This window comes from Pieris brassicae, chromosome 13, assembly GCF_905147105.1.
Source record: "Pieris brassicae chromosome 13, ilPieBrab1.1, whole genome shotgun sequence".
In the NCBI taxonomy this organism is placed as follows: Eukaryota; Metazoa; Arthropoda; class Insecta; order Lepidoptera; family Pieridae; genus Pieris; species Pieris brassicae.
In genome coordinates, this window is record NC_059677.1 from 933452 (window position 1) to 956945 (window position 23494).

Genomic DNA, 23494 nt, shown 5'->3' on the forward strand with positions numbered 1-23494 from the left:
AGCCAACTAGCTTAAATCAGCCGTTCAATCCAAAGGCTAGCCTCTTAACTAAACAGCGCTGTTTAACTAGTTTCCTGATATACAGCCAGTTGATGAAACAGCTAAGCAAATGTCTTGGATCGATGACGTTTCATTACATGTCTAGCCTGTTGGCTGCTAATTTATATTTAGTTGAACTTTCTGCCATCTAGCGGTGACCGTCGAAACTCTTGAAACTTTCAAAATGTCGTCAGAAAACCACAACTTTGATGGTGTTTTCCGAAGTTCAATAAAAAGCAACAAGAAGATACAATGAAAGAGTGTAATTATAATGTGGATTTAGCTGTGACTCAAGCAATTTAATTTTAAAAGAAATATTGTTTATGCCAGGATGTTTTACCTTTTTTATTTCAAATATTATCTCTGTCGCAGTAACGTAATTAACTCAGAGGTAATTGAATCTCTAGACAGTTAATTAAAGATCGATATTCAATCAAGTTCCGTCAGACATGTGAGTGAACGAAACGATTAACGAGTTTCCTAAACATTCCCAGGCACAAGACTACCCTAACCTAACCATTGACAATATAGCAAAACACGGAATTTCCAAGCTCTCAGTTCTTCACCATCACACCGAAATAACAATCACAAATGCAATAATCATGGCGGAGTCTTGTCTTACATTGTTAATCAACACGCTGGCTTTCGGTCAGACAGATAGTTAAACGTTTTCGACGCTGCTTTATTTAAATCAAAATGCTAGCGACTTGATTGAATATCGAGATTTAATTAACTGTCTAGAGATTCAATTAACTCTCTGATTTAACTACTTTACTGCAACGTCTCTATCGTACTTATAACCTTAGCATTAGCCAGCCAGTTAGTTAAATGTTGTAACAAACGCTAAGGCTAAATATCTTTCAGGCCGCTAGTTAAACGGCGCTGTTTAGTTAAAAGGCTAGGCTGTTAATTGAACGGCGTATTGAGCTCGTTGCGACATACATCTTTGGTCCAGTTCAAATTCCATGAAATAATGTTAAGTCAAGCACAACACTGATGAAACTCTTCAATGATAAATAAAACAAATAATATTAAAATTAATTTATTAAACATATTCGACTTTTTACATTAATAAATGGACATGGATCTCAAAAAATAGTAATCGATGGTTTCATAACCAGTCGTAATAGGTACTAATCGTTTTTATTTAAGGCTTATAGTTCTGAAGAAAAGTATTTTTCTTTATAAATGCTATAATTTTAAAGGCTTGTTTGTGGCCTTTTGGCCTCAAAAACGAACAGTAAACGGAGTCAAAACTATTGGGATGGATTTTCGGTATGGTTCCATTACTCAGGTCTTTATATATAATCTGACATTAGGTGATACTGCCCATAGACACAGACATTTATGACATTGCCAAAAGACTCGCAAGTGCGTTGCCTGCCTTTAAAGATACATATGAATGATTTGATCGTAAAAATTAATACAAAATTAACTGTATATCAACACTTTTGATAACTGTAACGTCATTTGCCGCCATTTTTCTAGAGTAAGATTTTTCTGGCACAAATATAGTGCATTTGTTAGATCAGAATTATAACGTCAAAGGGGGGGGGGGGGGGGTTTTTCTTCAAATATTTAACTTAAATAATTGATACAAAAATTTGTATTTACATATTTTATTGTACTTTAAATGCAAATGAATAAAACGTCGAACTTATTTATCTATTATAACTAGCTTACAATTAATTACGACCGATTTTATAACTACCCTCATTGTGAATTTTGAGACTACCTTCTTTTATTTTCAAAAATCGATCGTCAAATCCAACACCCAACAGAACGCAACATTTATAACGCTACTTATAAAGCCTGCTTAACTTTGAGAATAAAAACTTATATTTGTTACTAACACGTGTAATTTTAATTGCGTTCTGTTAGCTATAACTAAATTTTTGGTCAGCGGGCTTGATTGAAGTCATTTAAATACTTATCGTAAAATCATAGACAAGGGTCAGACGGTCAATAGCATATTCACATAAAATCTAGATTTTATGTTATCCATCAATATCTGTCAATATTTATTGACTGTGTGTGTGTGTGTGTGTGCGTGTTGATTTGTAACAGAGTCAGATGTTGGATCACTGTTCATACAAAATAAACACACGTACAGTATTTTTGTGTTTTTCATTTCGCAAATTTATTCTTTTAAGATATGGCCTGTATTATGGCAACACAGGCCTTTTATCGTCCATTATTATGAAACAATTCTTACTCCATAGAACTCTCGTTATATTCATGGACCGTCAGGCCCCTGCCATACAAACATCAATCAATAATAACCAACAAAAGTCCTTAATGTCTTAACATAAATGATTTTAAGGCTCTTAAAGTACATTATAGTGACGTTCTACTTTAAAGAAATTGTATATCTACGTAATCGGTAATAAGGCTCATTTCCGTGTATCAGCCAAATACGAAATAATAATCATAATTTTACTTTGTCAAGCCCAACCAATAACTGAGATGGATATAGGAAGGGAGCTTAGGCAATCGAGGCTTTGTCCCTTTCTCACAAGACAAGACATATATATGCTGATGACGGAAAAACTAGTTACTATAACACTGGACGTATGATAATTAAAAGTAATGATACATTTCGTAAATGCCCAGCGGTTATATCATTATTAAAGGCCAACGCGTCGAAAGTCAAAAGGCCATTCCATCTATAGTCAAAAGGCCAACTCGTCGAAAGTAATAAACTAGTAATTCCAAAAGCCACCAGCATAATACCTCAAACGGTATTCCGCCTACAACCCCTTCCTTTTAACCGGGATTAGAACCTAGCACGAATGTACACAGCTGCCACGTCGTGGTTGGCGTAACCGAGTCTCTTCGCGTGTTTGAATATCTCATTCGTGGTCGCGGTGAGGGGCAGCGATTGTTCCAAGGCATCTCCCAGACCCAGCGCCAACTTCAGGTCTTTCTGCATGTGGCTCAGGGGCTGGTGCGTGGAGTACGACGACTCAATCATTGCTGAAAATAAGTTTCGTCGGCTTTTATTCACTTAATAAATAATTTTCCAAGCAATCAAATATATACTTAGGAAATATTAAAAAATATTATTTTTTATTTAAACATAATATACCATTTCACTAAAACTACTGAACCAATTTTCAATGAAAATTTGACAGTTGAATTGAAATATTTCTTTATCATATACAAAATTATCCAATTTCACAAATTAATTAAATTTCGGAATTGGTCTTAAAGAATTTTTACCTCGTCCCTTGAGTATCAAATGAGGGGAAGCCAGCGGTGTGAGCGCCAGAACATCCAACAAATCGGCCTGGTTCAGCCCCGCCCTGTCCGCCAGAGCCAGGCCTTCAGCCAACGCGGCTAAGGAGACTCCACCCACCACTTGCAGTACGGAATTCATTTTTGACGCATTTCCTATATCGCCTAGAACAATAATATTTAGTTTAGGAATGGTTCAGCAGTATTGACCTGGGCCGAGACCTCAACCCTAGGCTCGTATGTTTTAACCACGGCAATGCAGATTTTTCTATATACCACGTTGTAACATTAAAGCGGAAGCCTCTCCCAGGCAAACCTGGCGTCGTACAGTTGCAGATGAGGCAAAGAGAGCTGGAAATACTTGGAGCGAGGTGAAATACGAGCCCAAACGCGATGGAGACTCACCCTGGACGTCCTTTGCATCATTTGCGGGTTATAGGACATCAAGCCAAGTAAGTCAACGTTAAAACATGATGAAAACCTTCCTGTCTATTGGAACGCAAAACAAAAATCTGTGTTTTGGTTAGAAAAACTGTAAAAAAGTTATTTTCAAATTATTCGTCCGAGATATATTGTAGGAAATTAAATAATCGTGATGAAAATACGGAAAATTTATATAATTTTTTTGTAAATAATTATAGGAGAATTTGTATAATTTTATTATTGTCTGTGTTATTATTTAATTTTATTATAAATTGTGGGTTAAACTAAGACATGTCGCCCTGTGTTTCATTGCTTAGGGGTAGGCCCACACAACCTCCCGTCTTTGTCGGGAACATCCACGATAATAAATATCGAGTAAGCGAGCTATGTAATCTAACATTAGTTAAGTTATACACATTTTAGTTAATAATTAGAAGGGTAATTCAAATATAAGCAATCGATACTAGAAGCCAAAATGAGCCCTTTAGTTATTCCCACACTCTTAAATCGTAATATAACTCTCGCTTCCGATAATGTCCAATAACATAAGGGTCACTTAGATTAACGAACTCTTCAATAAAGTTATCTCAGTCATAATGTAATGTAATGTATTAATTTTTTTTTTTCAGATTTTAGCAATTGTTCATTCATTGTTGGTACTAACTGTGCGAAGTATCCTACTTTGGATTTCCTTACCAATTGTCGATATCAATTCTCAGTCTCTAAATTTATTTAAAAATCTTTTTGATCATTTTTCTTCTGCCTCGTAATCTACTACTTATATATATTAATTGTGGGTCAATTAACCTTTGGCAGAGCTTTTATATATCTATTTATTTATGTCGGAGAATGAATATTTTAAAATTCCCGCCACTATGAAGTTAGTCGTAGAATGCGGTGTGGTATGGTAAGGTAGACTGTCAACGTTGACAATTGACAATACCTAGTCTGTGTGATCTACCAAATGTCAGTGGCGCGACTGTTTCGTGGCAGTAAGTGAATTCTTTAGTCACTTGAGTTTCGAACGTCGCCTGCGCCGGACGTGCGCACTGACTGTGTTTAAATATTAAGTTATAATGTAGGACGACGGTAGTAACACCAATTTTGCAATTATTAATCGGGTTGAATCTGCGACATATATATTATTATTTATATTTTTTCTTTCGATTTTATTTTAGTTATAAGCCTGGAAGAAATCGCTTGTTAGCGATAAGGCCGCCTGTTGCCTAATAACTTATGTAACCGTACTTTTTGTTTTTTTAGTATAATTATGTATATTATGGTAACAAAGTATAAATAAATAACCACTGGCGCTACAACCGAAGACTTCTATCAGTTTTGTGATCATTTTCCAAGAAGATAAGCCGACTGTGGGTTAACATGGGCCTATAAAGCTTAGTTAACTGAGCATAGAAAGAGAAGTACATTGGTGGAGCCGTGATTCGAACAAACGACAACGTTGAGGCGCACACGCACTCAGCAACACCGCTCTTGTGCCACTCAAGAAGAAACCAAAATAAAACTAGATTAGAACCAATAAAAAAGCCGTGGCACTACAACCTTTGAGGTCTGGGCCTCAGATTTCTGTATCTGTTTCATTTGTCAATCTAATAGGCAAGTAGGTGATCAGCCTTCTGTGCCTGACGCACGCCTTTTTTTGGTCTAAGGCTCTCCTAACGATGTTTTCCTTCATTAGAGCGAATGTTAAATGCGCACATAGCCAGTCCATTGGTGCACAGCCGGATCGAACCTACGACCTCAGGGATGAGAGTCGCACGCTGAAGGCTAGCCTAGTTTTTTTTATTATTTATTTATTTACACTTCGTTACACTACAAAATAAAAATTAACATAATTAAATCAAAAGGGCAACTGGCTGTCTTATCGCTTACGAGCGATCTCTTCCAGGCAACCACTGTGAGTATAGAAAAAATGTATTACATTACATAAGATAGGCAAGTAGTGCAAAAATACATGTTATACGCAATTATTAAAACAAAAACTAAACAGGAATAAAATATTAAAGATACATTAAAGAGTAAAAAGACACATAAATCACGATAATTTAAGATAAGTCTCACGTCAGTTAGTAGTTAGTAAGAAAGTTAGGGATACGATGTGGACAGGTAATGTTTGTACAGAAGATATTTAAAGGAAGATAGAGAAGGAGCTAAGCGAATAGGGACGGGAAGTGAATTCCAAAGCCTAACTGCAGTCCTTAAAGGATACGCCAAGAAAGTAGGAGTTATGAGATGGAGTCATAAGACACAGAACCTATACAACATTTCACGATTACACACAGACAATTAAATGGTTTTTTTAAGCTACAAATAAAATTAGGTGTAAATTAAGAAAACAGATGGCGCTGTAGACAATTTCCTAATATCTTTTATAATTTCGTGGAGGAAACAATTTGATCTCTTTCTTATCCTTGGAAAAGAACAAGGCGCCCCAAAAAACGGTGAAGAGAAGCGAATGGAGATAGAAAGCCATGGACAAAGTCAGTTGGAAAAAGCGACTAAAATCGATGATAGTGAAGGTAGCTAAAATATATAGGATAAACAAGATACAAATCTGTATATTGTAATTTTTTGTAGCAATTGGAAAAAAACAGACATTATTATTGATATTTTCATCGTCATGTTTTAATATACAACGGCAAATGTTTAAGCCTTTCCTTGTTCCTGCCTATAGGTACCGGCAAACATCTTGAACAAATGCCGCCTGCGCAGAAGCAATTTTTAGATATCACTGGGATTAGAGTGTTGTGTCGATCGCGTGTTTGGTAAATCAGTTGACGTTTGTGTCCCGCGCTGTGTACGATGCGCAAACATTCCCCCACTCCCTTGTTTAATTCTCGAGAAGTTTGCCGGTACCTTGCTTTGTTTCGTGTTCCTCACATCAACACAAACTAGGCAAAAAACTTAGTTTACTATCGGACATACAATGATCAATATTTAAGCCTTGACTTGTTCAAGCTATCGCGGAATCTTCAAAGTATTAAGCATATCCATAGCGCTAAATCTCCTGCATCATGATCACACCCCACATTCACACCATCGCGTACATACCCTCAATTTTACACCACACAAAACAAATTAGGTATTACTTAGTATGTATTCAATAATTTTTGTTATTTTGTATTTTTTTATATATTATATATTCCATCTTTGGCTATATTTTTAGTGTAATTGTTTGATATATATAATGTGTGATAGCTGTTGGGTTACGAAATAAATAAAATTAGTTTGTTAGTCTGTGGAAAAGACGCTAGTTTTAGCCTGTCGTTAAATTTTTAATTTGACGATTTTTTTGTTATAAAACATTTTTTTATCATAACATTAGGATAAATGTGATTGTTTTCAAGTAAAGTAATAAACTCTAAATGTTATTCAATAAAATATATATTTCACCAACGCATTTGAGTTTCAATCATTATATATGTCGCAGTAAAGCAGTTAAATCAGAGAGTTAATTGTATCTCTAGACAGTTAATTTTATTAATTTTTTTTTTTTTTAAAGTATTTCCCGAACCACTAATATCTAATCATCCTATGTGTTAAGTAAATATTTGTAACAGTTAGTATGAATCAGGAATCCTCTCCGGCAAAGGCCTCCTCCAAGTATTGCCATCTTTCTCTATCTCGAGCTATTTGCAGACAGTTAATGAAAGATCGATATTCAATCAACTCGCTAAAGTTCCGTCAGTCAAATGAGTCAACGAAACCTGTTCCCAGGCAACAAGACTACCCTAACCTAACCATTTACAATATAGCAAAACACGGAATCTCCCAAGGTCTCAGTTCTTCACCATCACACCGAAATAACAATCACAAATGAAACAATCATGGCGAAGTCTTGTCTTACATTGTTAATCAACACGCTGGCTTTCGGTCAGACAGATAGTTAAACTTTTTCGACGCTGCTTTATTTAAATAAAAATGCTAGCGACTTGATTGAATATCGATCTTTAATTAACTGTCTAGAGATTCATTTAACTCTCTGATTTAACTACTTTACTGCGAGATACATATTAATTCTGATATTGTATGTAAAGTGCGTCATAATAAAAAAATTCCATAAAAATTCATGTTTATTATGGAACATAAGATACATGTATCACTTATTCCACGTCATTCAATTTGCATCGCAGAAAACACTCTCCGTCCTCTTTTAAAATATCAAATCATCATACAAAGACTTCCCACCCGTAGGTCCATTTTCTAAGTCGTATGACAAATGACAACCAATGATGAGAGCTGTCAAATACGTCAAACGTCAAACAGAAAATATTGTTTGACAGCTCTCGAAACAAGATTCGAGTTCTCTGGACCTTCCAGGTCCAAATTTTTTCAAACTCATCAGCGCCACCATTCGAACATCAAAATATCTGAAGCAAAGGATAAATAAACAAAAAGCGGACTACTAACTACCAAGGTAAAAGGAATTCTTGCTCATGGCCTTGAAGCAGGATTGGCAGTCGTCGAAGAGGGAGCGGTCTCCCGCTGCCAGGATTATCAGGGTCCCCTCTTCCGCCTGCGTTTTCGACCCTTGGATCTGAAAAAAAAAAACACATTCAATAAAGTACAGAAAGTTTAGGTCTAGGCAGGAGGCTTGCCAGAAAGCTCGCAAGTGTATCCTCTTTTCTTAAAGGGCCCTAAGTAGAGTTGGTTCGGAAATACTTCAGTGGGCAGCTGGTTTTGTGTCTGTTTAGTGATTATTTTCTCTTAATAGACAAGTAGGTCCAGCCATCTGTGCCTGACGAAGTTTTCCTTCACAGTACGAGTCCAGCCAGAGTTCGAACCTACTACGGGATGAAGATCGCACAAAGCTGTTAGACGGTATAGTATTTGTGCTGTAACTGACTCTGAGTTTAAATTTGAAAAATATCAGGACAGGACAGCAATGTTTACTATTTAAACCAATTTATGGATAATCTCATATATATATATATGTGAGATTATATTTTAGCAGTTAAGTAGATAAATTAGAAAGTTAATTGAATCTCTAGACAGTTAATTAAAGATCGATATCGCATTTTGATTTAAATAAAGCAGCGTCGAAAAAGTTTAACTATCTGTCTGACCGAAAGCCAGCGTGTTGATTAACAATGTAAGACAAGACTTCGCCATGATTGTTTCATTTGTGATTGTTATTTCGGTGTGATGGTGAAGAACTGAGAGCTGGGAAGTTCCGTGTTTTGCTTTATTGTAAATGGTTAGGTTAGGGTAGTCTTGTTGCCTAGGAACAGGTTTCGTTGACTCATTTGTCTGACGGAACTTTAGCGAGTTGATTGAATATCGATCTTTCATTAACTGTCTGCAAATAGCTCGAGATAGAGAAAGATGGCAAGCCTTGGAGGAGGCCTTTGCCGGAGAGGATTCCTGATTCATACTAACTGTTACAAATATTTACTAACACATAGGATGATTAGATATTAGTGGATCGGGAAATAGTTTAAAATAAAATAAATAATAAATTAATAAAATTAACTGTCTAGAGATACAATTAACTCTGATTTAACTACTTTACTGCGACATATATACCACAAGGTATTGTTTTATAGGACCCCACACGAGCATTAAATTTTATAATGATAACATACAAAAAATAACTTTACATCAGCTTTTAATGAACGACTCTGAGTATACATTTTTCACATATCTCAGGAAATCAACCTGGGCTTCCGAGCGTCTCAGTCCATGCCCTGATAACACATAATCCGGAGACGAGTTTAAGCACGTTAGGAAGCACAAAAAAATCATATGGAGCAAACGGATTACAGGATTTAAGTGACACCCACTCATAGACAGCATGTCAAAGGGCTCGCAAGTGCGTTGCCGACCGTTTTAATATGAAGAATTTACCTGAGCTTCGAGATAGCGTCCACCCTTCCCGCTGATGGCTTCAACGATATCGTGTGATGTGTCCGAGTCAATTGACGTCATCTCCACGTACCCCTTACCCTCCAATGTGGGGCAGTGGAGCACACCACAGTTTCCGAATACCATCTGGAATTATTTTTTAATTATTATATAAAGCAACTAAAATGCAATAACACTGACTACTGACTGTCACTTATACAGGGTTTATATTTGTCACACATAAGAGGTTTTTGAAGAGCAAAATGATGTGACCTAGCAAATACTCTCTAAAATTAATAGACTTTTCTCACAAACTAGCTGCTGTAGTCGCTGGCAGAATGACCAGCGCTGTGGAACAACTCTGCTCCTCAGCATAATGCTGAGCCAGGGCCAATTACAACCACAGCACACACGGATTAAACAATTAAATCTTTTTCTTTCTCAGTTCTCTCAGAGTTCTCAGGTTGGACTGTATTACAATGTATGAGTACGGTAAAAAAAGGGTTAATTTTGGCTTCAAGTATGCGATAATGTGGATTGCGCGTCTAGTTATTTACAGTCGGCTGAAATACTGACATGTAATAAATTATTTTTAATTCCCTTAAAAGGTTTCGTTACCTGACATTAAAAGTCGTAATCAATTCTAATATCGCTCATACGATAACGATAAAGTTCTCATGGTTCCAACTTCTGACATATCCAACTTATGACCCATCTCCGGCTGCAGTCATAGCCATGTAGACTACCAGACGATTTTTTTTTTATCACAGCCGAGGGGTCGTTTAGGTATTACGTAACACTGGTACGGCCTCTGGTCAGACGTTTGGCCACAATGCAACCTGATGTTAGGTGCGATGTGGCCGATGCAGACAAACGAGCCGATGGAAAACCCAAAAGGGGCAGACACGACAGCCCATGGTCCCCCGTTTTAGCAGGAGCCGGGCATTGAGGAGTACGCTCATTTTTAAACAATCTGCAATCGTGTCTCCCAGAGTAGAAGACCGAGAGAAGATTCCCCAGTTCGCTAGATCGCAAAATGTCTTGTGAAGTGGACCGTGGAAGGAAAACCGTTAACCAACATAAAAAAATAAGATGAAGAATCATTTTTATCATCATCAGTGAGGTTTTAAAAATTACTATTTGATAATTTAGATTGTATTATTCTGTACGGTGGTCAATACGTTTGTCTCCAATCTTTGGGCTCCTGTCAGGAGTGGAGGTCACTTTACAGTACCTACATTCATCATGGACAGCTTGCGCATTTATGGAGAGAATGGTTGATTTGATCAGGTCCCCGTGTACCACGTCAGTCCATTCCACTTCAGGATACCACCGAAAGTGAAAATTCGATAGAAATCCAGTTTCAGCCTCAGTTGACGTCCATTGCTGCACATCTCCTTCCTCACCAAGTCATCTGTGCTACTAGCGGTACTCCATCTAACGCTCCGCTAACTGGTCTTCGGCCTCCATTCAAGGCCTTTTTTTGCCGCACCGCCGCACCGCCGACCATCGGTGCCCATCCATTTCCATTTAAGCTAACTTTTGGCTACATTAATGACTTCAGCTCTGGATCTCTTCATTTCTAATTCGCGTAGAGAAACACCAATGCACTTGTGTACCACGCTTGAAGTACCAAGTCTCAGAACCATCATAATAGGTAGGACTTGTCTGTCTTCTCTTCTTAGATGGAAATTTTTGTGAAAGATAGAGGTCTGGCTTTGGTGGATCCTTGGGTCACTCAAGCGTGGTAAACAATAAGACATAAAATAGTATGGTTTTAGTTTTCCTGATCGTCAAGGACTCGAACGTTTCAATAACACCAGTCCAGTAGTCCATCGATGAACTACAGTCAGAAGAACATTAAGAATAGATTTGTTAAATCCTTTTTTTATACATAGGAGCCCTACATAGGCATAGGCACGCCATTAATCAGATATGAGGCTGAGAAGCTATACAGCATGGGAGTGTCAAATCAATCAAAGTTATGTAACCTGTGAGGGTAGAATTTCGTTCAACCTTACCTCTTTAGCTGCCTGTGGATCTGCTACACACGAGAACGTGATGTCAGCTTCTTCGACGACATCGCAGGGCGTCACCGCTATTGTCGCACCAACTTTCTCGAAGTCTTTGCACTGCAACAATAAAGTAATTAAAATCAATCTCCACCTCATATAGAAATCTTAGTCAATTTAATTGTGTATTATTTATTTATTTCGAAATCTAACATAAATTATAAAACCATATAAATATATGGCCAAAGATAAATTGTAAAAAAGATTATCCCTGGTAAAAGTAATATTACAAATATTTTTGAAAAATGTTTAATTTCTGTGATAAGTTTATACGGTATAGTAAGGAAACCAGCGTAGTTAGACCCATAGGCTAGGGAGCTGGCGAGAAAAATGTCTATGCTCGATGAGCCACCATTGTAGGGCTGCTTTGTCAAATGACGCCCCTTAAACAATAAAAGAAAAACATGTATACTATATCATTAGCTATGCCTTTAACGCTGATTTTTAGAAACCTTGTAAAAATCAAAAAGGTTACATAGGATTGACTTTTAAAGTTATCTATTTAAGATTTTTTTATACTTAATAAATAATATATATGAAATGCATGCTTGGCAGACCTGCAGTGTTCGATTAAAACCCCTGATTACGACCGTGCTGCGTTTCCAAGTGTCCACAACAAAGTGTGCTCGTCACTTTTTTAATTGTTGTTTATATTGCTTATACAACAAACCATAAACGAGGATTGTTTTTTTACGTTGTCACGTTCTTTTAAATCGGAATTCATTTGTGGTTAATAGAAATTTCAAAACAACAACAAAAACAGCCATACTACCAATAACGGTTACCTCCTGTGGTAATGCAGATATCTAGATGTCTGCCCCAACCCCAAAGGCAAACAGCAAATGATTTAGTATCGATATTTTTTACAGATTTAAACCCCTGTAGCAAAAAAACGCTGCAACGTACAAATTTCTTTAAAAAAATTCCTATTAGTCCGAACTTTAATTGCTATCATTGCGAAATACGAACAAATCATATACTTAAGTGTTTAAAATATAAATCAAGCAATGACAATAAAGATTGGCGGCTTTAAAATCAATAAAGTCGATTACGTAATCGAGATCCGTTTACAGCGCCATCTATCAACAAACTACAGAGTTAAGCTTCTACAAATGACCACTAGATGTCGTTACGCGTTTCCAAGACTAGACGAATCAATAGCGCGACGCGCCACGCAAACAACGCGTCAACGACCGCGACGCCATTTTGATAACGGCGGTTCCCGCCACACACGGCGTCATGCTCAAGTGAACACAAGGCACACATCTGCTCGATTTGTACGTTTACAAAATCTCATGTATTAATCGTACGACACACATTTTTACTGGCTGCAATCGTTATGATTAACCAATATTTTAACATCACATTGCGTGCTAATTTAACATTCAAATTGCGATGTGCGCATTCGAATTTTTTATCTCCGTCCCACTCTCAAGGCCAATAAAGATTAATACAATAGTCTACACATCGTTTGACAGAGAATTATTTGTTCCGAACGTGGTAGCGATGGAGTAACCAACGTTTGGACATGAGACATAAAACAAATGTGAATAACCATCGAATATGCCGAGTAAGCAAATAAAAATCTAGTAAGTATATGAAATTGGATAATTACTTATATAAGACACTTAGACGTGTACAAAATATTAACAATTTCATTTAGATAAATCTATAAAACACTTCGGAATGACTACAATAAAATTTAGTAAAGATTTTCATCAAACAATTGACTAATTAAGTTGTTACAGAATGACGATATTGAATTACGTTTACAGGCAATGTATAAAACATTTATACATACAAGTTGTATGGACAATTATAATCAAACAAAAGGTTACAATGTCTATGTAAACAATGAAGACGTATCTATTGCTTATAATAGAGATAATCCAAAACAAGACAATTAAATATGAATGTTAAATTCCTATATACATATTTTTATTTTTAACCACTTGACCTTGTCCTATGCTGATACAGAAAATATTCTTATCGTGCAAAAAATAGTTTAAATATAAATTTGTGTTATGCAGATATCATAAAGGTAAATACAGATTATATGTTAAAAGGAAGAAACTGGCTGTCCACAACACAGGGAATCCTAGTGTGGGGGCCAATGCACTTTACCTAAATATCGTGTATATTGTGTATAATAAAGATTTTTTTTTCTTTCTTTCAGCTCGATTTTAGTTAATTAAATTTAAATGTCTCAAGTAGTCTGTATCAATTTTAAATTAATACGTGTTAAGTGAATCTGATATGTTTTTTAAAACTTTAATATCTAATAACGAATGTGAATTTCCTCTTGGCAAAACCACAGCTCGATTGCTTCTGGGCGTGGTCTCCAATGTTTTGAATGCACTCTTCCGCAATTACTTTTTCTTCGTGATATTCTGTGGAGCTACTCGTCTTTTCAGAACATGTGGAATGTAGACCGACCTGATGTTTATACGCTATTTGCAGCGATTTAATTGACTTCCCTGACTTGTGGCCTTTACTATTTCACACCCCATCTTCACGCAATACAGGTGTATTCCAGGCACACCAGGTACACCATAACTATGTATTTCAAATTCCACGGTATAATACAAACTATTTACGTAATACAGTCATGTATACCTTCAGACACACGATACGATGTAAACAATTCTATATATCGTTACTGGCTTAAAGGCTGGTTTACATTTGCTATAAATTCCGTGCTAATAAGCATGGTTTTTTAGCATGCTAAACTAAAGGGGTGCTAATTAAGATGCCGATATACATTTGCTATGCTATTTTCATCACAAGTTGTCTCAAAAGCGACGAAAGCACTCGCATCGCAAGTAGAAAATATGGAATCTCTAATTAGTTTAGTTTAGTTGGTTTCACATCATTTATATTTATGTTTAAAGTTTTTTCAATGTCTGCATATGTATTATCTTTAAGAATTTTGTTTTTATAAGTTTCACTGCAAGAAACCCATAAGCAGTTTTTTCGGATTCTGATAACAATTTAGTTGTCAGATCCCGTGTCCACTTCACTTGCGACGCCATTTTAATAACCGCACTTTTTAAAACCACAGATAACGATTTCAGAGACGTCAGATTTTTTAGCGTGCTTTATAGCATAGCACATTCATATATGCGAAATGCGTGTTTTTTAGATTTCTTAGAAAAATAATGCTAAAAACGTATTAAAAAGTAGCAAATGTAAATCAGCCATAATTTATAATTTACTCCTTAATGAGAATAGAGCAAAATTTATTAGATTTACAACTACTAGCGTAAAGTGAGATATTGGTGACCTGAAAGTTGAGGATATTGAACTAACTTTGTTGACAATACTGTTTTTATAGGCATAACAATAGATAGTAAACCAGTAGGGCCCACACATAGACTCTTTCGAATAGGCTGAGCTCTGCAGCATATGCAGTAAAGAAATTCCGACAGTTTACTGATAAGGACACAGCTAAAATTGTGCTGCTTTCACAGCCTACGGCTACGGCTGCATAGGTTCAATCCATATTTGTGCTGCAGAAGCGGGCTGTTCGGGGCATTTGTTGTCCCCAAGGGAGTCGGTACGGAATAAGTTTCAGGAATTAAATATTATGACACTATCTGGTCAATACATTCTAGAAGCATTGTTGTAAGTAAAAATCGTAATTACAGAATTATCACTAAATAAATGCAAAACTGGTTAAATGTAAATTAATCAATAAAGTTTTTTATTTGACGAATATTGAAATGATCCTAATCAGTGGGAATGATTGCCTCCATTTCAAACAATATGTATGTTTCGAAAACTTTCTTGCCAGTTCTTCTTACCCGCTCTACGCCCTTGACTTGCGAACTGGTAGTAAGTGTAAATTTACAATTAATTTAACTTCTTTTCTGACGTTCATAGGTGTATTTTGTTTACCTAAATAAATAAAGTTATTTTGAGTTTGACTTTGACACAAAATACCAGCGCAGTCGGACAAACATAATACACGTTAACTTATTGTATTAGTAGGTAATAATTGTTAACGTGTATTATGTTTCTCCTAATGTGTATTCTGTTTTCGCTTGTGTATAATGTAATTGTTAAGATACTGTATAATAATCAGCTGTAGGAATACTGATAAGCCGATAAATATACATTCCAGACATGCTTAATCCAAAGGAGAGAATTTCCGTTTGTTTGGAAGACTTTAGATAATATCTAAGTATCTTTTTGGATATACAATGTAAACTCTATATAACGACCCTGAAGGTCCCTCATTTATGTCATTAAATGGAGAGAAAAAATTCGTATTGATAATCCAAGACTCCTACTTATTAGTCTTAGTCAATAAGAGTCTACACATGCAAGCAATCCCAATTTGTAAACAAAAGAACGAAGTTCTTAGAAGTTTGTATGCATGTAGAGTTTATTGCGGGCCAGGATAATAAAGTGACAAAAGATGGTACACAGCTGCGCAGTTTTTACTTTTTAGAAACTTAAAAAGTACTTTATAACGCAATTGTTGTCGTTATTGAGAGTAGTTGTATTACTACATAGTGTATTTATGTAACACAAGCTAAACCAACCAAAGCCAATTGATTTCTTCGCTTTAGGGAGTTCGTCGTTAAGTCGAGGGATGATACATGGAGTTCACACTATATACCTAGGTAACTTACCAGGTATAAGATTTCAATTCAATTCCTTTTTTAAATGTGATATTAAAAAAAACTATCTATAAACGATACCCCAAACGCGTGCTCCAGCGGAACATCGACCTTCAGGGTTTATTGGAAGTCAATGTTTCTGAAGATTTGGCAGAAGCAATATATACAAAAATCTAAGGCAACAGATCCATATAACCGTAGGAGCGATTGAAGGCCACCCATTACGACAGACTAGATAAACACTTTCACTATAAACTGTGATATTAAGTTGTTCAAAACGACTTAGTAGACAAATTACGTCATACTAGCATATACAATATCTCTATTCAGATTTACTGATATTTATCCCCCCCCTCAACCCGAAAGAAAATGTAAGCAAGCTCTCAAAAATAATAAACGTATTAATTCTTTGTACCCTCGAAAATGCATTCCGTTTTCAAGCATAGACAATGTGTGAGTAATATGTAAAAAATGGGAAATAATTACTGTTGACGTAATCACTAAATAAGAAAATCAAAGGAAGCATACTGCTTACATAATACTTTGCAAAGAAAGTGGTACATTGAGATTGATTAATTACAAATCTTTAAATAATCATAATGTCATAATAAAAAGAACAGTTTTTGTAATATATACAACTATTAATTGTTGTCAAAACGTAAGATCCAAATACTCTCCACAAGACTTTATCTTGCCTTCAGTAAGTTCCTCCTCATGCTCTCTTAGTTTTAGTTTAGTTACGCAAAAGTATAGGTATAAATATAGTAGTTCGTTCGTTAGCCAGACGTAGTATCATATTATTTGTATTGACCCCCTAAGCAGTGTTGCATGCTGTGCACCGATAGACTTGCAACGTGCGCTTTTTACACTCGCTCGAACGGTGGAATCATCGTGAGCAAACCGGCTTGCCTTAAGGTAGATTTACATCAAACGAACAGAGCTAGAGTTACAGACAAGAGCATTCTTTCGTAATCTTCACGAGTCTAAACGTAATCTAGATCATCGGAACGACTGTTCCTTGCTCATTCGTGTCAATTCTGTGGTTGTCATTCGTAGTGATATGTCTGACTCGAGCGATATCACAATAGCAAGTGCTGCATTTATTATTTCGTCGTGAAAACTCAAAAATAAAATGGACTTTGACAAATTTAATGCAACGAAGACCACTGAATAACGCTGGTGAAATGACAGAAAAGAACTTCTTTAGATCGATCCATAATTTTATCGATAAGATATGTATACAATCGGTTGAACACAAAAACGCTATGAAAAGACCGCTCGGACAGCGAGCACGTCCGAACACACAAGAACGCTCGAAGCAACTGTTTGCGCGCTCTAACGCCGTTAACATGGAGCAAGCATTCCTAGAATATTTCATAGAATCTTTGTGAACGCACTATGAACAATAAAATAATGCTTTACGCCTTTTTACACTAAAATAATATGATATAGTCGGCATAGATTAAGCGTTCGCTCGTCTGATGTAACTTGACCTTTGGACCCAAAAAGTCGACATGTGTTAGGCACGTTAGCAGGAGGCTGATGACCTACTTGCCTATTTGATCGACAAATTATCATGAAACACATAATCTAAGACCTAAAGATGATGTAACACCATTGATTTATTTTTCTGCCGTTGACCCAGTAACCGTAAAGAAATAACTGTACAAGTTATTGTATATTAAAGATATTTACATATATAATGTGCGGCTTTCATAGCGAACGATTACAACATATCTTTGTTACATAATATATCTATACTAGTTATGATACAATAATGGCAAAATGAGTCATTTAGCGAATACAGAATGTATTACAACACGACGTTTCGAGCGCTTTTATAACAATTTGACAAGATTTAAAAAATAATTTTCGATTTATTAGTGATTATAAAGCCTATACAAATTGTACCATCTTTGCGTGAGGTTCTACAATAAAGAAGTGACGTGGCCACCAGAGCAGACATTATACAAACTAACTGTTGGTATCTGGCAGAATTACCAGCGCTGTAGAACACGTCTGCTCCACATGATGCTGAGCCAGTTACTACCACACACATTTGCAATGTACCTTATTCTTATTTTTTTCATAATATTTTGTTAGTAATATATGTTATGTCTAGCTGTCTATATAACCGACTGTCATGGTCCTTCTCTGATTCCTGACCTCAATCCTAGATCCACGCTTGCTTAACAAACGCATATACTACTCGTATTAACAAGGGAAAGTTAAATGTTTTTATAGGAACCGGAGATATAGGTGCCTTTCACCGCGTTAGAACAATGTAACCTCCTGCAGAGCAGTCAGAGATAAAATAACAATTAATACAATGGATACTTTCTCTAATATTGACATATCACTCAGCATTCTTAGCAAACCCCAATGAACGAAGAACAATTTGCTTCAATCACTGATTTTATATTTACATGGTACTGTTACAACTCCTCGATGCATCCTTTATTGCTGACATATCCTCGTCATCATTTCTTTCTATGCCTCTACAACCTTACATTCCCATCAAACCAATGGTTCTCCTAACTCTAATCCGAGCAGACATGCTCTTATTTTATTCCATTTTCTTTGTCAATAATAATCTAAGTTCATATACTTATATGTAAATCATTATAATCTTTTTCTAAAAAGATCCCAAGCAATTTCCGCGTAACAGTACGTAAAGAAGATAAATTTGATTTGTCTATGAATTTAATAAAGTTACCACCCATAGACACTTACACAAGCAGCGGACTTGCGAGTGCATTGCCGGCCTTTTACGAATCGGTACGCGTTGAAGGACTCTTAAGTCCTTCAACAACTAAAAAGGTTTTATTACATTTTGCTAAATTAAAAAAAAAATGACAGACATTAAAAACTCTGTGGTTTTTATTAGTTCAATTACATATGTAGGCAAACAAGTCAAAGCCTAGATTAGAACTCTTCTATTTCTCTCAGCAGAGCATACCTGTTTGATGAAAATTGGTGATGGTTCATTTATTTAACTTTTGGATCTAGACGTGTAAACTCCGTGGTATATTGGATCAATACACATTGCCAGAAGGCATGCAAGTTCGTTGTCTGCCTTTTAGCAACTGGCAACTTAAAGGGTCCTAAGTCGAATTGGTAGCTGGTTCCACATAAGGGTGATGCGCGGCACAATCTGCCTTCAGATACGCTCAGTTCTGGAAGGACGGACGTCGACGTGACACAGATGTTGTATTCTGCCTTGACGTTGAATGATAAAACTCAGCTGCTGGTATCAGTCAATGAATGTAGACTGTATAGCGCTGCATCTATTCATAGACTTTACAAGATTACAACTAGTACTCATGCTTAAGAGGATCTGTTTCGGATTATGACGCTGATATTACATATAATGTTGAATCAGTAATATGCATTTGTAAAATTGACCAGATTCCACAAGATAAACCGATCCTAATATAGAAATTGTATTCGTTTTTACAGCAAACTCGCTGAATAAATTCAAAGCTGTCGTTAAACGTAAATTAATCAATAAAGCTTTTTTATAAATTTGACGATTATTTAAATGACCCTAATCCTTAGGATTGTATTGTCCAGTTCAACCAATTTGTATGACTCAAAACTTGAATTATTAATGCGATTAAAAAGACAGGTTCTTGCCAGTTCTTCCTGCTCGCGCCACGACCTTGACTTGCGAACTGGTAAATTTATTTATTTACACTACAAAATATAAATAAAAATTAACATAATTAAATCAAAAGGAGGGCAACTGGCGGCCTTATCGCTTACGAGCGATCTCTTCCAGGCAACCACTGTGAGTAAAGAAAAAATGTATTACATTACATAAGATAGGCAAGTAGTGCAAAATACATGTAATACACAGTTATTAAAACAAAAACTAAACAGGAATAAAATATTAAAGATACATTAAAGAGTAAAAAGACACATAAATCACGATAATTTAAGATAAGTCTCAGGTCAATTAGTAGTTAGTAAGAAAGTTAGGGATACAATGTGGACAGGTAATGTTTGTTTGGTAATGTTTTCTAAATTTAAATTTAGAAAGAATTTAACATTAAGAAAACACTTTTTAAACGGATTGAAGCTATGTATTATTTTTATAAACTTATAATTATTTACATAATTTTAATTTTTCCGACGTTTCGCGTGCTTTACAGCGTGCGTGGTCACGTGGTGACAATTGAACATCTTTTCTGTTATTTCAGTATACTAGTTTACCTATATGAATAAAGTTATTTTGAGTTTGAGTTTAAGAACCTATATTGCTCAGCATTAAAACGACTCAGATCACGCAAACAAAACTATACATCTTAATATATAATACTTTTACTTTGATTATTTATAAATCTGAAGTCAACAAATTGTCTTATAGAAAAGGTCACCCATTTTAGTGGTTACGCTGCCGGCCTTTGCGGTACGAGTATGCATTATTTTTAAACAAATGAAGGTCGCATCCCCCAGTAGGTTTCTGATCTGTTTCGTGATCATTTGTTAATTCTTATAGGCAGTAGCTTCTAGTAGTAGGTGATCAGTATGTGCTTGACTACTGTCGATTTTTTGACATGACATTGCTCAAGATGTCTTCACCGTACGAGAGTGACCAAGACCAAGCGTAAGAGTCGGAAGCTAAACAATGATCGAAAAAAACACGTTTTACATTGACTTTATATAGATCTACTAAAAAATTGTTAAATGATATATATGTTTCTGTGACACCTTAAGTACCTACCTACCACTACTATAAAGGATTTCTAGGTATCTAAATTCTGCTATTAGCTATTGCGCTTTAGGTGAATGCGGAATTTTAATCTTCCAGTCTGTTTGCCAGAATTAAGATTAGTATTAATCATTACAAGATTAGATAACTATGTGTAATGTAGGAAGACGAATGGCGCGTAATTTTGATGTTAAAGCAGGACGACCATCTTTCCCAGTATGATATGAGTTCATATAAGCGGCGGTTAAAGAGGCTTGTCTAATACAGGCGTGCTCTCCAATAAGCCACATCTGACTACCATCAGATGGAATTACAGCCAAACGTCTGTCCAGTTCTGCATTAAAAAACAATTATATGTCACATCCGTTGCTACAGTGCCACATAGTTTTCTTGAAAATTCGGCTGAAATTGGTGGGTAGTACCTACCGTCGCCTAATAATAATAATCCTATCTACCAACATCAAATCAAAAATCCAACTAAAATGTATTTATTTTTATTCCTTGCATTATTAATTACATTGGCAAAGTTTTATATAGAATGTTTCTGATTACTAAGTACATTAAAAGATATATTAATAGTACAGGTAATAAACCCTAACCATAACTGTTCCTAACGTAATGTTACATTTAATTAAGCCTAGAACTGTATCTTATAGATATTATGGACTGTTATTGTAAGAAGTCTCAATAAATTATTGAGTTAGGCTGCATGTCTTCAAATTATTACCCTTATATGGTTCATTTTTATTTACTGGCAATACTAATATCCATGACAGCGCCGTTCTTACCGGCCAAGAAAAGTATGTGCGACTGTATACAAATACGCCACATCGATGTCAGGCTGACTATTTGAAGACCAGTCGAACGAGATTCCTCCCTCGGCTTGGGCCGTAGCGAGGTGGTCAATCGCCGGAATGGCATGACAGAATCTCACTGAAGTGAGCGAAGTACGAAGCAAAGGTCTACGCCTAACCCGGTAAAGGCGGTTTTTTTAAGTTTTGTTTTTGCATTGTCGCGCGAGCGGCTTTTAAACTGTCGTTGGCTACGTACTGTGACCGAATTGTTTAAAAAAATGCAAAATAAAATATGTTAAATTTAAACATAGATACATAAATTTAGACATACCTACTCATCGGCAAGGAAGACAGAGAATGTAGGCCGAGAGAAAAAACCGGCGTAAAAAACTTTCGGTACTCTTTTAAAATAGCAAATCATCAAACAACACTTATTTTAAAACAAATATCGCAAATTAATTAGAAGCAGCCTATCTAGCACTAGTCCCAGGCCCTTTTATCAACTAGATAATCGTTAACTTTGTAGTGAGCCTTTTTACACAGCTTTTCTTTAATACACTTCTTAAATTTATTAAAAGGCAGAGATAAAAGAGCCCCTGAGATTTTATTAAAGAAGAGAATCCCTTTTCCAAGAAAAGAATTACTAACTTAAATTTTATTACTTCGATTTCTATACGATCATTTTGTTTTATATGCATGCAAACAACAGGAGGCTCGACTTCTGTAAAATGATATCACCGCCCGTGGGCACACACATTGTCAGAAGGCAATTGCGATGCCAGCCTTGGTGCATTCGTTTTGCCCACGTTTTGCCCAAAGACCAGTGGAATTGTGTACCTGAGTACATATAGCTATTCTGGCCCATGTCAAGTCGAAAATAGATATCGCGTTTCATTGGTCGAATTAAAAATACATACAATATAAAATTGTTTAATTTTAAAGTTCAATTCTTTTTATTAATAGTTTTTTTAATTGTATTGTTACGATCTAGGGGATCGGATAGAAAATGCCGTAGATTTAATCAAGGGTTTATTTCTTGGTAAATCAATGAGGAATTTATGGGCACCGCACCACATTAACCGCAGAGATGCACTAATTACACACACAAACCAATCACTAATTACTTCACTTATGCACACTTTACACTGTAATTTATCACTTGTATTCACTTTGTTCGCACTTTATCGCTTCAGTGTTTCTCTCTTGTTATCGCATTCCAAACTAAAGGCTAGTCGCGTTTCGGCTCGCTTATATATCCCTGGGAATAATTCTAAACAATATTCGAGAACTTTCTAGGCGGGCTTGCTGCTACTGAGTAGCGATTGCACAATTCTAGAACGTTCGCACTCTTTGTCTCTTTCGCACGTTGCTCCGTCCTTGTCGTACGGCGTTCTAGAGTGCTCGTCTAGTTTCGAGAAAGTTCTGATCTTCTCTCTCTCTCTCTCGTATCATTTCGTCCTTGTCTCACACCTAGAAAGTTCGGTCTAGAATATTCCTTCATCAAAGGGGTATAACTAGGCCTGAAAACGCCTGAAAACGGGTCTCCTGAAAACTTCACCACTCGACTACACATGTTCTGAAACCGACTGAAAAAAGGTTTCAGGTTCCTGAAAACTAGGGTAACATTATGAAAATTACAATTTTCTAATATGTGATTGACCCTCTCCTGAAACGGTCAGAAATCATATTACAGCCTGTTGAAAAGTTCTCTAAGTAGTGGAAAAATCT

At 36.0% G+C, this 23494-nt stretch overlaps 1 protein-coding gene across 3 annotated transcripts in view; it reads right to left on the minus strand.

The window, feature by feature from the left end:
- Positions 1-1642: 1642 nt before the first annotated feature.
- The window catches only part of LOC123717826 (putative oxidoreductase GLYR1 homolog), a 55755-nt gene continuing 33903 nt past the window's right edge, over positions 1643-23494 (minus strand). For 2 of the 3 annotated variants that reach the window (XM_045674050.1, XM_045674048.1), the window contains exons 8-12: positions 11583-11693; positions 9565-9708; positions 8128-8254; positions 3262-3441; positions 1643-3015 (exon numbers count right to left, since the gene is read on the minus strand). In XM_045674050.1, the coding sequence (XP_045530006.1) occupies positions 2816-3015; positions 3262-3441; positions 8128-8254; positions 9565-9708; positions 11583-11693 (762 nt within the window). In that variant the 3' untranslated portion in view covers positions 1643-2815. The remainder of the gene's footprint in view (positions 3016-3261; positions 3442-8127; positions 8255-9564; positions 9709-11582; positions 11694-23494) is intronic. The other variant, XM_045674049.1, reaches the window with a different exon arrangement.